The sequence below is a fragment of the Corvus cornix genome, chromosome 4 (genome assembly GCF_000738735.6).
Source record: "Corvus cornix cornix isolate S_Up_H32 chromosome 4, ASM73873v5, whole genome shotgun sequence".
NCBI lineage: Eukaryota > Metazoa > Chordata > Aves > Passeriformes > Corvidae > Corvus > Corvus cornix.
The window spans coordinates 71,251,303-71,266,668 of NC_046334.1; the positions used below are offsets into that span (position 1 = coordinate 71,251,303).

Sequence of the window (15,366 nt, forward strand, 5' to 3'; positions counted from 1 at the left end):
GCCGGCGGCGCTGGCCGGAGCAGCGAATTCCTCCGGCGGTGCCGGGGCTGCTGAAAGGAAGCCTGTTCTCAGGGCAGGGCGAGCGCGGGGGGAGCAGGGGCAGAGCCGCCCCTCACCACAGCACCGCCGAGGAACTGTGCTTCTTTATCTCCCAAAAGCAACAGGCCGGGGCTCGGGAGCTCCGTCACGGGCACGGCCTGGCCCGACAGCCGCATTCCTCCGCCGCGCTGGGCCCGACGCGGCTGCTCCCGGCTGCCCTCGCCTCAGAGCCCCTGCTCCCGCTCCAGCAGCGGCGGCTCTTCCAGGAAGGCAAGGAACAGCCGGAGCTGCTCCTTCCCCGAAGGCCGTCGGCCGCCAGCTGCAGAGCACAGGGACGGCCCCAGCCGTCCCCAGGGGCCGGGTGTGTGTGGGAGCGGAGCTCCAGCACTGACAGCGAGCTGGGGGCGGGACAGGCAGAGCTCCGGCCCCGGCTCCGGCTCCCATCCTCAGCCCTCCGGGACATCAGGGGCAGGAGATGCTGCCCCAGACATCACAAGTCCAGCACTGACGCCAATTTCACCACGGCCTGGAAAGCTGCTGCACGGGAGGGGATGTGGACACAGGGCTTGGAGCAGTCGCAGAGCTCACAGCAGAAGGGATGTGACCAGAGGGACACGGCACACCGGCACTGCTGCACTCCAGGGAGGTAATGCTGGTTCCAGACCCGCTCTGGGGCCGCACTCACCCACAGACAGGCCACACAATCCACAGCTCAACAGCTGCCCACCTGACGCAAACAGCAGAGTCAGATCCCAGCCCATGTGGGTACCAAGCGGGTGGCAGGACACCGCTAACGCTGAGGAGGTCCCTAGAGGCACAGCTCCTCCCCAGCCACAGGGTCTCATGTGGGGACTGACACGAGGAGCAGAGTCCCATACAGCCCAGCCTCCACCAGGCAACTGCTGTTGGGGGCCACTAGAAAAGTGCTTTATTCGAGTACAGAGGGGAACGGCTGCACGACGAGTCACCCAAGCGCAGGCCCCTCTCCTGGCCCCTTCCAGCCCTGCATGAACTCTCTGTCCCTGCCTGGCCAGCACGGACACATCTCAGTCCTGCCCTCGGCTCCAAGCCAGCGCCGAGTGGTCTCTGCTACTCGGTGACCTCGGGGATGACGCTCACGAGCAGGGTGTCGTAGCCACGCCGAACCAGCAGGGCCAGGTTCTGCTGTGTCCGCACCGCCTCGTACACGTCCTCGGCGCGCCGCGACGCCGTCCCGTTGATCTCCAGCACCACGTCCCCAGCCTTCAGCCCTGCCCTGTGGGGAGAACACGGATGAAGTGCACAGAGGGTGAGGCAGACACTCGGCGTCATCGTCCTCCAAGTGCAGCAGGAGCTGTGCCACCAGGGGGTCTACAGCCACGGCCAGCGGGACACCCAGCCTGGGAAAAGGTCCCCAGGTGGTTTCTGCTGCAGATCCCAAGCCCTGCTACTCTGGAGCAAAACACATCCCACAGCTCCTCCCTCACACACCCCTGAGGCACAGGGCAGCACTTACTGGTGTGCCGGGGAGCCGATGATCACCTTGTGGATCAGCACGCCATAGGAGATGTCAGGAAAGCTGGGGTCACGCAGCTTCAGCTCTGCCAGGATGCTGCAGAGTGAACACTGACATCAGGGATGGAGCTGGAGGCAGAGCAGGGCTCCCAACCCCATGCCCTGCAGCTGCACAGGCTCAGAGACCAGGCACAGAATTTCCTCTCCTGTGTCCCTGCATCCTGCTGAGCACGAGCCACAGCTGCCAGCCCCAAACATCCCCATCCTCCTGTCAAAACGAGAGGACAAGAATCCCAACGGCACCAGCGAGGGCTGGGAACCCCAGAGCAGCTGCCAGCTGGATCAGAGCTGTGGTGATGCACATCCCCACATCACATCACCCTTCCTAGGGGTCAGACCTGCCCCTCCCCTGCTGCAGTTTCACTTCTCTACCCTGGATGGGCAGGACACACAACACAAGCTGTGCCCCTCTTCCTGCCAGATGTGTCAGCAGAGCTCTCCTCCCAAGTCTAGAGACTAAGCAATCACAGTTTCTCCAAATTTCCCACAGATTTTAGGTTTTCTAAACCAAATTTAAACTCTGCATCTCTCACAGCTCCTCTTTGGACTCTCCCCAACTGCTCCTCACCCGTCTTGAATGAAATCCAGAAGTGGATGCAGCACTCCAGCTGGATGTCTCCAGAGTGACAGCATTCTTCCCTCAAACACTGCATCAGCTCAGATCCCTGCAGATCCAGACACTCAGTCTCTGCCCAGCCCTGCTCCTGTCAGGTTCCTGCTCAGCCAGTCAGGGCTCCCCACGTGGCTGAACTCCACTGTGCTGTCCCACAGCCCAGTGCAAGCTGCCATCCCTTGCCAGTTTCACACAGCAAAGGTGGGAAGGGGCCTCTCAAGATCATCTCACCTGACCCCCAGCAGGCTCAGTCAGGGCAGGCTGCTCTGGACTGTGTCCAGTGGGGTTTTGATGATCTCCAAGGACCCTGCAGGCAATGTATGCCAGGCTCTGACCACACTTCTCACAGTATAAAAGGGATTTCTTGAGGACCCTCACATGTCTCTGTGCCCACTGCCTCTTATCTGCTCTGGGCACCACAGACAGAACAACGGGGTCTGTGCCTGAGCCTGTGCCCAACACGGAGCTTCTCTTTCCTGTGCCAGGGAAAGGTTCCGGCCTTTCCGCTGAGCATGTTCAGAGCAGTCACTCGATTCCAAGGCGAGCAATCCCTTGTTGGGAGCCCTTCCTGCTGGGCACAAACAAGCCTGGCAGTCAGGTGGTCTCCCTGGACCGGCTCGAGGGCTGGGCAGAAACTGGACCCGCTTCCCAGGAGCCGTGTCTGAGGAATTTCACGCTGCTTCCTGACAGACCCTGTCCCAGCAAGCGTGGCCAGGGAAGCAGGAGGAGGCTGGGCCAGGCTCCCACATCCCTCGGGTTCTGCCGAGTACCAGCACCATCTGCTGGGCACTGGGGAACTTACCAGACCTTTAGCAGGGCAGAGCACAGCCACAAAAGGTGTTTGCCCAGCGTGGCACAACACCAGCCCCACGAGGCAGCTGAAGGGCCCTTAAATGTGACTGCAAAAGCCAAAGAACCAGAGCAGGTGTTGTCCTTGAGAACTGCTCCCGGAGGTGAGAGCACAGGTCCTGCTTGCTGACAATGGGCACTTCACAGAATCATGGAATTGTTTGCGTTGGAAAAGACTTTTAAGATCAAGTCCAACCACTCCCCCAGCACTGCCCAGGCCACCACTGACCATGTCCCCAAGTGCCACATCCACAGGGCCGGTAAATCCCTCCAGGGATGGGGACTCCACCACTGCCCTGAGCAGCTGTGCCAGGGCCGGAGAGTCCTTTCCAAGAAGGAATTTTCCCAATATCCAACCTGAACCTCCCCTGGCACAACGTTTCTTCTTGTCCTGTCCCTTGTTCCCTGGGACTAGAGCCTGACCCCCAATTGGCTAGACCCTCCTATCAGAGAGAGCACTTTTTATCTGCTCATAGAGTCTCCTACAAGTACAGAAACTTGCAAGTTTCCAATTTACCCCATAGCCAGCGGCACCCTCAGTTATTTGGGAAGATCCCATCACATCCCTGCCCGCCCTGTCCTGTTGGCCCCTGACGTCAGGACAGGTACCTGGGAGTAAGGGTCAGCATCATCACCCCGATGTATCGGCGCTTCGTCTCTGCATTGCCAAACCAAGAGCCTGTGGAAGGAAAGGACATGGAATGTCATGGCTGGAAAACAGACACACGCTCAGAACAGTGCTGGGCTGAGCCCCCACAGCCCTCAGAGTAGGCAGCATCCAGAGCTATTCTAAGTCCCTACAACAGCTCAGTCCAGTTCCCAGTAGCAGCAGGAGCGTTCCAGATGTTGCATTTTGCACCATGACTTGGCTTCCCTGGGTTTTTCAGCTTTTTGACAGAGAATGTTCCTCTCCAGTGTTACAGGAGAACCAGACAGGGCAGGGCAGCAGCACCACAGCTTTCCTGTGGCACCAGATGAGACCCCAAACACTTTTCCTACTTTCCTTGCCTTTCTCAGGAAGAAGGGTCCAGAGCCTCCCTCTCTCATCCTCCTCCCCCATCTCCCAAGCAGAGAGGTCCCCACTCACTCTTGCGCTGCTCCTCCTTCTGCAGGAACTTCCGCAGCCGGTCGGAGGGGATGGCAAAGGAGATGCCCGACGTCACCTTCATGGTGTTCACACCAATCACCTCGCCATCCTGCAGGGAAAGGGCACCGGGCTACCCAGCCTGGATCACCGTGCAGAGCAGGGGAACTACTGCACCAGCCTGGGGTCCCACCTGTGCGCCCACCCCGTGCCAGGCTGCTGTCCCTGTGTCCTGCCCGATGTTGCTGAGGCTGGGCAGGACCCAGGAGCTGAGTCTATGGAATGAGTCCATGCAGTCCCTGGTTCTGCCCTGCCAGCACCAGCCAGGCCTTGTCTCCACCAGAGCCCCATAAGCTCCAGCTGCCTCAGACACTGCACAGGGGTCTCATGCCAGGCTTATCCCTCCTCTCCCTCCTCCTTCCAGGAAGCCTCCCAGCACCCACAAGTGCTCCCACAGAGGGACAAGGAGCAAGGGCCACACAGCACATCCCTGCCCCCAGCCAGCAAGGGGACAAGCAGCAGGACTCACCAGGTTGACGAGGGGGCCCCCAGAGTTCCCAAACTGCGGCAGAGGAGAGAGAGTGTGAGCAGCAGACAACGAGAGCCCCATCCTGAGGCCAATCCCAGGGTGACCAGCCAGAACCCCGTGCTCTGTGCAAGCCCCTCCTCCCTCCCAGTGCCCTATGTCCCTTACGTCGATGGCGGCATCGGTCTGGATGTACTCCATATCGGTGGCGGCCAGGCCCAGCTCGCGGCTGCCGCGCTGCGCCGAGCTGACGATGCCTGAGGTGATGGTGTTCTGCAGAGCAAAGGGGCTGCCCATGGCCACCACGAACTCGCCCTGCCGCACCTCAGCCGAGCGGCCCAGCGGCAGCGGGGGCAGCGGGTGCTGCGGGGAGCGAGACGGTCAGCGGGACAAAGCGGGACAGAGGGAATGTCCCCACATCTCGGTGTCCCCACGGCTGTGACAGGCACACACCTTGGGTTTGATCTTGATGGTGGCGATGTCCGCCACCTGGTCCACGTCCTGCACCACGGCGTCGTACATCTCGCCGCTCGCCAGCTTCACCCGCACGCGCCGCCGGTTCGCCACCACGTGCGCGTTGGTGACAATCAGCCCATCCGGGGACACCAGGAAGCCTGAACCGTTGGAGATGGGCACCTCCCGGCCCAGGAAGGGGTGCCTGTAAGGAGGGCACAGGTCAGGAGGAGTGGTAGGGACAGGCACAGTGGTAGGGCTGGGAGGCAGCAGGGAACAGTGAGGGTGTGCGGGCAGCAGCACGATGGCAGAATCCTTCCCTGCCTCAAGAGTCTGCACAAACAGGAGAATAGGCACAAATGCAGTAGGAATCCAGAGCTTGTGCACAGCCACAAAGGTACAATCCTACCAGGAATAGAGGCATGTGGGAGCAGGAGGGGCTGTGACCTGTGCAGGGACAAGGCCAGAACACACGGAGCCCAGCCCTGGAGCAGGTAACAAACACCTGAGAGGCAACAGGAATGTCTCCTGCCAGCGGGAGCAGACTCACAACTCCAGGCCCTGGTCGATCACCCCAACCTCCACTGAGAGTCAGGTGAGGTGAATGGAAAATGGGATGGTCCAGCAAGGCCAAAGCCCTGCTGGGGTGAATTATTGCCAGTATGGGTCAGGAACAGCACCAGCTGATGCCTCTCACGTGAGGCAGAGAGAGTGACACTGTACACGGGTAACACCAAGCTGGAGGCAGCAGTCACCCAGCTGCAGGGCAGAGCTACTGCACAGAGGTGCTCCGAGAGGCCGGAGGCGCTGGATGGTGAGAACATGACAGAGCACAAAGGGAAATGCCAAGTGCTGCTCCCGAGGCAGAGTAACGGGGCAGCCTGGACGGCAGCTTTGCCAGACGGCCCCGGAGGACACGGAGGCGGCTGCGACGTGTGGCAGCCGCGTGTCGGTCCCTCCCGCGGCACTTGCGGGATCCCTCCGGAACGGTTCAGGAGAGGCCGGCGGAGGTCCCGGAGGGGCCGGGGCGACACTGCACAGGGAGGAGGGAAATCCCTCCCGGGGACCTCCCGGTGCCGGTACCTGCCCACGATCTCCACGTAGACCAGCGCAGGCGCCGTTTTCTCCACCACGTCGGCGATGAAGTTGAAGGCGGCGCGGGGCGAGGTGGGCGGCGGGGCGGGCGGCGGGGCGGGCACGGCGGCGCTCAGCGGGGGCCGGCGGCGCTCCCGGGCCCACAGCACCACCAGCGCCGCCGCCCCGGCTCCCACCGCCGCCGCCAGAGCCCGGCCCCCGGCGGAGGGCGGCGGAGGATGCGAAGGAGGAGGAGGAGGAGGAGGAGGAGGGGGCGGTGGCAGCTCAGTGGTACCGGTCAGCGCTCGGCACCAGCGCTGTACACCCGGTGGCACCGGGACCCACCGGATCCGCACCTTCCGCGCCGCTGCCGCCATGCTGCCGAGCGGCGACCACACCCCTCCGGGGCGGGGCCGGGCCGCGGAGCACTCCGGGAGTTGTAGTCATGAGGCGGGGTCTGCCGGAAGCCATCCTCTGCCACGGGGCACGCTGGGAGCTGTAGTTCCGAGGCGGGGCCTGGCGGAAGCGCGTTCTGCCGCGGGGTACGCCGGGAGTTGTAGTCCCGCTGGGAGCTACTGTCCTGCCATCAGTGAGATGTGCCGATAACCGGCGCGACGGCGGAGCAGGGCGGCCCCGCGGTCAGAGCCGCTCACCGGGCCCGTCGGGGCCGCCCAGGGCCGTAGCCGAGGCGAGAGTGCTGCGGCGGCGCGGTGCGGACCAGGAAGGCGGCACGCTCCCAGCGTGCCCCGCGCGCGGCCGCGGGCAAGATGGCGGAGGGTGCGGGTGTGGGGCGGCCGTGAGGCACCGGCACGGCGGGGATGGAGCCGCCCGCGGCCCCGGGCCCCGAGCGGCTCTTCGACTCGCACCGGTGAGCGCCCGCCCGGGGCCTGCGCGGTGGGGATTCCCGGGGGAGCCGCGCGAGAACTGCGGGAACCCTGGGCGGGGGTCGCGGGGCCAGCGGAGGGCCGGGGTGTCTCACGGAAGCCGCGTGGGGAAGGTCGGGGTGACCCGTGGGGGGACCAGGGAGGGTCCGGGGTGTGCCTGAAGTGGGTTGGAAGACTTGTTGGGGGGACCACGCGGAGCGGCGGCCTCAGGGCGGGTCCGGGGATCGTTCCGGCCCTTCTCAGGCGGCCCCGGCCGCTCTCTGCCCCTGCAGGTTCCCGACCGATGGGTTCCTGCTCCTGGCCTTGCTGCTCTACGCCCCCGTGGGGCTCTGCCTGCTTGTCCTGCGCGTCTTCATCGGCGTCCACGTGTTCCTGGTCAGCTGCGCCCTGCCTGACAGCGTCGTGCGCCGGTGCGTGGTCTCGGGGGCTCCGGCTGCTGCCCCGGGCGGCTCTGGGGTGGCTGGGCTGCCCCGGCCCCTGGGTATCACGACCCGCGGGGGCTTGGCTCAGGCAAGGATCTGTGGGGAGCTGTGCCTTCGGGACTCCTTGTCATCAGGAGCCTTGGAGGTGCTTCCTCTGGCAAGCTCGGAGCTGGCAGCCACCTCTGGAGTGCTCAGGCACTGGTCCGGAGCACGCGGATCGGCGTGGTGTGCTGCTCAGGAGTTCTGTGGGCACTTGCTGCCCTCATCCCAGTCCCGGCCCTACAACAATTCCTGCTCTAGATGTGTCATTTCCATTTGGTCCCAGTGTCGTTTGTCCAGCTGCCAGAATTCCCGGGTCCCTTCGTGTTGGATGTGTCAGGCTCGGATGGTGGGACTTGAGGAAGATCCTTGTTCCCCTGGCAGGTTCATTGTCCGTGTGATGTGCTCCGTGCTCGGGTTGCTGGTGCGTCAGAGCGACCCTCGGCTGCGCGGGGCCGGCGCCAGGGTCTTCATTGCCAACCACGTCACCCCCTTCGACCACAACGTTGTCAGCCTGCTCACCTCCTGCAACACGGTGAGGGCACGGCCGGGGCTCCTCCCCCAGGGCGGGGCACGGGCAGCTCTGCCCGATTTGGTCTTGCCGTGGTCACAGTGTCACAGAATGTTCAGGGTCAGAAGGCACCTTAAAGCCCAGCCAGTGCCACCGCTTGGTGTGGGCAGGGACACCTTCCCCTAGCCCAGGTTGCTCCAAGCCCCATCCAGCCTGGCCTTGGACGCTTCCAGGGATCCAGGGGCAACCACAGCTTCTCTGGGCGACCTGGGCCTGGGCCTCACCACTCTAACAGCCAAAAATTTCTTCCTAATATCCAGGCTAAATTTCTCCTCTTTCAGTTGTACCCATTACTGCTTGTCCTGTCACTCCAGTTCCTGATGCAGATTCCCTCTCCAGCTTCCCTGTAGGCTCCTTCAGATCCTGGAAGGTTTCACCTCCAGATCTGATTTATTAACTCAGAGTGTTAACCTTGAGGTATTTTCTGTGGCTCAGTGTCACTCTTGGGCTCTGCCTGAAAAAATGGAACAGGGTGAGGAGCAGCAGGAGCTGTTACAGTGAATGTTGATTTTGGTGAAGCATGGACAGATCCCAGCAGCTTCTTCCTTCTCTGGCCTTCTGGATAAGGGGACAGGGTGTGGGGTTTCCCACAGCACCGGGTGGGCGGTTTCGGGGGATGCATGGAGGGTGCTGAGGGAGCTGCATGCTGGTGATGCTTGGGTAGTTCTGGGCTGTCCCTGCTCTCCTGTAAAATCCTTTGTGTGTGGAGTTCCTGAGTCAGCAGGCTCTGGGTAGCTCCTGTGTCCTGCACAGCCATGATTTACCCCTGGCCTGGAGAGGAGGGACTCCTGGGAGCAGTGTGTGTCCTGCCAAGTGTGTCAGGGACTGCTGGAGAGAACACTGGGAACACGGGCAGCTGGGATTGCCTGTCTCTGGCAGGCAGGGCACAGTCTGAACTGTTTGGAATCCAGTCCCTGTGGAACTGGGGCTGGAGCAGGGGCTGAGGCCTGGCAGTAAGGTGTTCTTGGCCACCAGTGCTGTCAACACAGGTCACTCTCAGTCCCAGAGGGGTTTTTGCTAACGAAGAGGAACTTTGTCACCTCTGTCAGCTGGGAAGGTGGGCCTGGAGGGGCAGGAGGGCCTGGAAAGGTGGGAAGGGTGGCATTTCCTCCTCACTCCTGTTCTCCCTGCAGCCTGCATTGAGCGGTGCCCCAGGGTTCATCTGCTGGTCCCGGGGATTCATGGAGCTGGGAGTGACAGGCAGCCGTGCGGAGCTGGTGGATTCGCTGAGGGAGTACTCGGCCCACGAAGGGAATCCCCCACTGCTGCTGTTCCCAGAGGAGGCGGCCACCAACGGCCGGGCCGGGCTGCTCCGCTTCAGGTGCAGGAATGGGAATTCCCACAGCAGGGTGGCACTGGGGAGTGGGAATTCCCTCGGCAGGGTGGCTGGGAATGGCTCTGGGGAACCAGCACTCTGTGACAGAATGGCTCGAGGTGGCTCTGGGATCATTCACTGCAGAATTCCTCCCTTCCAGCTCCTGGCCCTTCTCCATCCTGGATGTGGTCCAGCCCGTTGCCCTGCAGGTCCGGAGGCCGTTGGTGGCCGTGGTGAGTGGTGGGCACAGGGACAAGGTGTGGGGTGGGCTTTGCGCTGGGCTCTGGGTGCTGCTGTTCCTTCTGCTCCTGCTCTGGAGCTTGTGGTGTGGCCTGGCCTCGTGTTCTGGCACCCCAGAAACAGCTGCTCGGGGTTAACACTGTTCCTGGTGCCTTTCCTGGGAACTTGGCCCAGTCAGGACTCCCCTGGTTTCATTGGCCAGTCTGACAGATGTTTGGTGGCCTGGCTGGCTGTCACTGTGCCTCTGGCTTCCGTGGCCAGTGCTGTCTCCTCTCCTCTTGGTGAATCCCTGCTGTGAAAGACCAGCTGCAGTCAGTCCTTGTGAGAGGGCCCATGTGCCAAAGGTCCTGCCAGGCTCTGGAGGCTCCTGAGCTGGTGCCCCAGGCACAGACACAGGACATGGTGCAAGAGCAGCCCCACACAAGGGATAAAGTTCACAAGGGCAATGGCAGTGCTGCCAAAGGCAGGGAAACTGCTCTCAGCAAGGCTTTGTTGAATTTCTTATTTCTTGATATTTATAATTTATGGTCTGGTGAGAGTCATGGCTGTCACTCATGGGTCTGGTGTTTCTCTGGGACACAGCAAAGGAACCCCTGGCAGGGTGAGGAGTCATGTGTGCAGGGATGGGAACTGCAGGAATATTTGGCAGAGCTTTGTTAACCCCTGCCAGGCCAGGGAGGCTGAGGCAGAGTTCAGGGAGGACCACAAGTGTGGGTGAAGATGCACTTTTCTAGCAATGAGAGTAAGTTACATTTTGAATGACTCCTCCAGAGAAGTGGGAGATCTCTCCTGTTCTGGACAGTTTATAAGGAGTTTCTTGTGCTCTTATGGGTTTGGTTCCTCTGAGAAATTCAGAGATGTGACAAGTTATATGTCTGTCTGTTTATCCCTTCCCTTGTGCATGTCAGGAGGAACAGTGGGTCTGTGTGGAGGTGCTGGTTACAGTCACTTCTTGGCTCAAATTCTACCTCCAGAGTCTGAGCAGGACTTTGTACTTCGTGCACATTGGCTGAGTAAATCCTGGTGCATTTCAGGTGTGATTTTAAACCATCAGAAACTCAAAGGACTGGAGATGTGATATTTCAAATGGTTCAACTGGTGTTTTATAGAAAATTTCCTTACATACTTGTGTGATATATATCAAACACTGGGCTGATAAAAACACCAAATTTGGGGTTAAGAAAGAATTTTTTCCAGCTCCAGTTGCATGGAATGTTGCAGGAGGGTGTTGTTCTGTGGCACAGGCAGTGTAGCTGAAATCTGGCTGTGGGCATCACTCCAGGCATTTGGGTTTAGGCTTCTGAGGTTCTGTTTGTTCAGGAAATGAGGCTTCTCTGTTCCCCTCATGGCTGGGCTTTTGGGGCTTTTCTCATTTACAGCTCTTCTCCCCAGGCCGTGGGATAAACCAGGCACAAGCCTGTCTGAGAATCACAGAATCATTTGGGTTGGAAAATCCTTCTGAGCCTATGGGGTCCAACCATTCCCCCAGCACTGCCAAGGCCACCACTGACCATGTCCCCAAGTGCCACATCCACAGGGCTGTTAAATCCCCCCAGGGATGGGCACTCCCCCCTGCCCTGAGCAGCTGTGCCAGGGCTGGACAGCCCTTTCAAGGAGGAATTTTCCCAATATCCAACCTAAACCTCCCCTGGCACAACGTGAGGCAGTTTCCTCTTGTCCTGTTCCCTGGGAGAGTTTGCAGGAGCTGGGACATCACAGAGAGGCTGTTCCCACCAGAATGAGGGAGGCATTCTCATGGTTTTGAGGCATTAGTAGGTTTTCAGGCATTTTTGGTGCTTTCTGAAGGCACAGACTAGGAGGGAATGTGGGGATACTGAGGTGAAGTCTTGCTGCTGTCTTAGTGGGAGGAAAAGGTGACTGGGAGCAGTGAAAACTGGTGATGACTAATGAGGGTGAAGCTGCCCTGTGGCTTGCCCTGCTTGCACTGCCTTTGCTGTTCCCACTTTCCCAGTCCTTCAGCCACAGCTCAGGTGTGCTCTGCCCACCTCCATCCCCTGTGGAGCCTGGACCAGCTCCTGTTCCATGGGTGGAATCTCACTGTGCTCTCTTCCCCAGAGCGTGGCTGACTCCTCCTGGATCGCGGAGCTGCTCTGGACTTTCTTCGTTCCCTTCACAGTTTATCAAGTAAGGTACTACGTCTCTCTCTTCCATTTGGGGCAGGGTTGAGGGTGGGCAGGGCCTTGGTGTCACCGTGGCAGTGAGAGCTCCCTCCCTGGGTGCCACAGCAGGGCTGGGCTCAGCACCATCTGAGCCTGGCCATGTCCAGCTGCTGGACCAGCTTCTGAGGTGGAAAGGAGAGGAGTCTCAGTCTTTCCAGGTGTTTAGTTCAAGTTTCCAGCTGTATTTTTGAAGCTGGTCTGCAGTGATTCTCTCCAGGGCTGCTCAGCCCAGCAGTGCTGGCTCCCAGCATCTCTAGCCTGTCCCTACAATCCTTTGGGAATGGGGTGGTCCAGGGGGATGGTGCAGTGGTGGTCCAGACCCCTGCCCAGGGCGTGGGTGAGCCCAGGCTGGCTGAGTAGCTTTGCTGTAATGAGGGCAGTGGAAGGGACTGGGAATCAAATGTAGGGCTTGGTGTATTTCAGCACAGGAAAGCCTTTCCCTGGTTCTATCTGCCTGAATTCTGGGTGACCTGTTTTCTACTTCCATGTAAATGGCCATGGATCCTCATTAAGGCCTTTCTGGGAACTGTAGATCCCTCACGTTACACTTGAGGGCTAACACAGCTCTGATGAGCCAGTTCTGTCTTCTGAGCCGAGCCATGTCCTGGATTTGGGAGTGGGTGTTGGGGTTTGGTGCTCCTGTGGGGAAAGGTGTGGGGGTGAGCAGGGAGCGTGGCGGTGGGGATGGCAGGGTGTCTCGGGGCTGCTCCCAGCGGGGCTGGCTCCATGTGCTGTTGTCCCCATTCAGGTGGATGCCGTCTGTCCCCAGACAAGCGGACGAGCGGAGTGAGGACTTTGCGCTCCGAGTTCAGGAGGTAGGAGGGTGGTGTAGGAGAGGGATGCGTAGGACTGCTGCAGTTTGGGATGGGCACAGAGGAGAGCAGGGTGCAGGCAGAGTTGTAGAGGGCGTTTCTGGATGTGTTTGTGTGATAGGAGCTCTGGTACGTATTTATTGGCCCTTACTCAGTTATTTCATGGCCTATTTGCCACCCCACATTGAGCCTTTCTGCAGTTGTCAGGGCTCTTCCCATTGAGTTCAAACCTTTCACCCCCTTTTTATAATGCCACGAAGCAGTTGTTTCTCCACCCTGCCCATACGTGCTGAGTACTTCACAGCTCCAGACATCTCCTTGTCAGCCTGTTTTGGCAGGATGATATTGCTACTCCTGATCCTTCCTGGTTCTCTGCAACGCTGAAATGCATCCCTGAGGCCCTGGAGAAATCAGTTCCCAGCCCTCCTGTCACCATGGCTCCATGTACCCCTGACACGCTCCCCAGCGTGGAGGGGCTGCCTGGGCCGTGTGTGTTGTCTGTTTTTACGTGTGACTCCTCTGCATTCCACAGCTCTTGGCCGTGGAGCTGGGTGTGGTATCCACACGGATCACCGCTGCCGACAGGACCGAGCACATGAAGAGGCTGAGGCACACGTCACGGCTGCCCTTTGCCCCAGGTGGGCATCCTTGGGGGGGGTCCTGGCTATGGAACCTCAGCCTGGGCTCTGCTTTTGGGGGGCCTCTGTCTGCTCTCAGCGACAGGCTGCACACTTTTAGTGCCTCACCCTGTGCCCACTGTCCTTTCTCCTGCAGCCTCGAGCCAGCGCCCAGCAGCCCGGCCCAGGGTGCCCCCCAGCCTGCCCGGGGGTGCTCCCGAGGACGTGCGGGTCATGGCCATGGCACAGCAGGTCAAGGAGGTGCTGCCTCATGTGCCCCTGGAGGTCATCAGGACAGACCTGGGTGAGTAGGGACTCGGGTGGCAGCAGGGACGTGGGGGTACCTTCTGTGGTCTGAAAGAAGAAACCTTGTCCCCACTGCACTGGAACACAGTGGCAGCCAGGATGGAGTGTCCTGATCTCTCCCTTTGTCCCTGCAGTCCAAACCAACTGTGTAGACACCACCATTGCCAACTTGCTGGAGGGGAGAGTTCCCTTCTTCCCTGAGAGTAAAGAGGCTGGAGACCTGCCTGCCCCGTCTACCTCCCAGGCTGCAGCTGCTTCTGGCATCCAGGGCTCTGTGGCTGCGCCTTCTTCCAAGGTACTTTGGGGTTGTGTCTCCCTGCTCTGGTGGCTCGTGTGTAGGACTAGCCAGGGGCATGGAGCACTGACCTGGCATGCCAGGTTCTTCCAGAGCCACCAAGGAGGCCTCTGCTTCATCTGTCTGCTGATGGCTCCTGTGCTTTCTCTTCCAGCCAGCTACAAAGCAGTTTGCAAAGTCCCCCGTGGAGCGTCACCTGTCCTTGCAGGAGAGGAAACGAGCCTTGTACGACTATGCCAGGAGGTGAGAGCCCCCCACACGTCCCCCTGCCAGGGCTATCCAACAGATCCCCCTGCTCGAGCCCCCAGATCCCGGCCCCAGCAGCACCCGAGATGTTCTGGGCACTGGGCTCTCCAGTGTGAGTCATGTTTGGCTGATGGGAGCCCCTGTGGGACTGGGTTTCTCAGGGGTTCCACTGGCACTGTGGCACCCTCAGTGTGGGCAGGACATTCTTGCTTGGCACCAGGGACAGCGCTGTTAATCCTCCTTGGTGTGAGGGAACAGGGAGTGAGTTTGATCTCTGTGCAGGGTTTCCATGAGGCAAATCATGGGACAAGAGGCCAGTTCTGGTGTGTGGGTCTTGGTTTAGGAAGGTACAGAAAACTGAGGATTGAGTTTGAGGGGAAGTTGAGTGTGCCTGGGCTTGTTGGGCACTGGGTGGCTGGGGTGGTGCTGTGGGAACTGTCCTGTTGGGAAACCCTGACTGGGAAACCTGCCTGGGATCTGCTGGGGTGCAGGGACTGCCATGGGTACCTCCCAGCCTCTTGCAGCCCTCACTCGGTCCATGCTCTGTCGGGCTTGTTGTACCTGTCCCGTGGCTCTCTCAGAGCAGCTCCTGCTGCCTCCACCCGTTTCCATGGGCTCCAGGCGAGCTTGGAATGGAACCAGGGTCCGACCAGAGCCAGCGTGCAGCCACAGAGTGCCCAGCCCTGGCGTGCTGCGGTGTCCCCAGGTCCCGGTCCCTCGGGGCTGCTTCCCGGCCGGACGGGTGATCCCCGGAGGGGTTCGCGGTCAGCCCCCTCGGGAGGTCCCAGCCCCGCGGTGTCTGAGGGCGCTCTCTCCTGCAGGCGGTTCGCCGAGAAGCACGGCGCAGCAAGGGCCGGCGGCAGCCCCTGACCGGAGCCCCCGGACCGGACCGGACCGGGCCGGTGGCAATCCCTGACCGGAGCCCCGGACCGCACCGGACCTGGCCGGTGGCAACCCCTGACCGGAGCCCCGGGCCGGATCGGGCCGGACCGGTGGCACCGGGAGCGCGCGGGCCCCGCGCGGACGGGACGGGCGGGGCGGGGGCGCCCCCTGGCGGCGGAAATAAACGGCGGCAGCGTCCGGCGCGGCTCGGGCTGTGCGGGCACCGGGGCGAGGGGCGGGGCCAAAGGGGGAGAGGGGCGGGGCCAACGGGGGGCGGGGGCGGCCCGGCTCCGTGCGGGTCTGCACGCGCCGCAGCCGACGCCTGCTCGCGCGCCGCACGTAGGCGCCGCTTAAAGAGGCAACGC

General features: G+C 61.1%; 2 protein-coding genes across 3 annotated transcripts; one reads left to right on the forward strand and one right to left on the reverse strand.

The window, feature by feature from the left end:
• Positions 1-909: 909 nt before the first annotated feature.
• Positions 910-6,845, reverse strand: HTRA2 (HtrA serine peptidase 2). Of its 2 annotated transcripts, XM_039550717.1 has the most exons (8): positions 6,202-6,845; positions 5,119-5,323; positions 4,834-5,028; positions 4,669-4,701; positions 4,143-4,251; positions 3,665-3,734; positions 1,535-1,630; positions 910-1,294 (listed from the first exon to the last, which is right to left on the reverse strand). In XM_039550717.1, exons 1-8 carry the CDS (start codon positions 6,567-6,569, stop codon positions 1,129-1,131), a joined length of 1,242 nt encoding a protein of 413 aa, XP_039406651.1. In that variant the 5' UTR covers positions 6,570-6,845; the 3' UTR covers positions 910-1,128. The 2 variants fall into 2 exon arrangements, with proteins under 2 accessions (XP_039406651.1, XP_039406652.1); XM_039550718.1 differs by lacking the exon at positions 4,669-4,701.
• A 92-nt stretch (positions 6,846-6,937) lies between these two features.
• AUP1 (AUP1 lipid droplet regulating VLDL assembly factor) lies at positions 6,938-15,169 on the forward strand. Its single transcript, XM_039550716.1, has 12 exons — positions 6,938-7,060; positions 7,349-7,486; positions 7,922-8,072; positions 9,242-9,429; positions 9,584-9,656; positions 11,740-11,813; positions 12,592-12,658; positions 13,188-13,293; positions 13,430-13,576; positions 13,713-13,873; positions 14,028-14,116; positions 14,941-15,169. Exons 1-12 carry the CDS (start codon positions 7,011-7,013, stop codon positions 14,987-14,989), a joined length of 1,293 nt encoding a protein of 430 aa, XP_039406650.1. The 5' UTR covers positions 6,938-7,010; the 3' UTR covers positions 14,990-15,169.
• The last annotated feature ends 197 nt before the right edge of the window (positions 15,170-15,366 follow it).

Coding starts and splice junctions, on each gene's coding strand:
- HTRA2 (XM_039550717.1), bottom strand. CDS start 6,569: ATGGCGGCAGCGGCGCGGAAGGTGCGGATCCGGTGGGTCCCGGTGCCA. Junction 4,252..4,668: donor GGGGCCCCCTCGTCAACCTG/GTGAGTCCTGCT, acceptor CTTTCCCTGCAG/GATGGCGAGGTGATTGGTGT. Junction 1,631..3,664: donor ATGCTGACCCTTACTCCCAG/GTACCTGTCCTG, acceptor TTCACTCTGCAG/CATCCTGGCAGAGCTGAAGC.
- AUP1 (XM_039550716.1), top strand. CDS start 7,011: ATGGAGCCGCCCGCGGCCCCGGGCCCCGAGCGGCTCTTCGACTCGCAC. Junction 7,487..7,921: donor CCTGACAGCGTCGTGCGCCG/GTGCGTGGTCTC, acceptor TTCCCCTGGCAG/GTTCATTGTCCGTGTGATGT. Junction 12,659..13,187: donor TTGCGCTCCGAGTTCAGGAG/GTAGGAGGGTGG, acceptor TGCATTCCACAG/CTCTTGGCCGTGGAGCTGGG.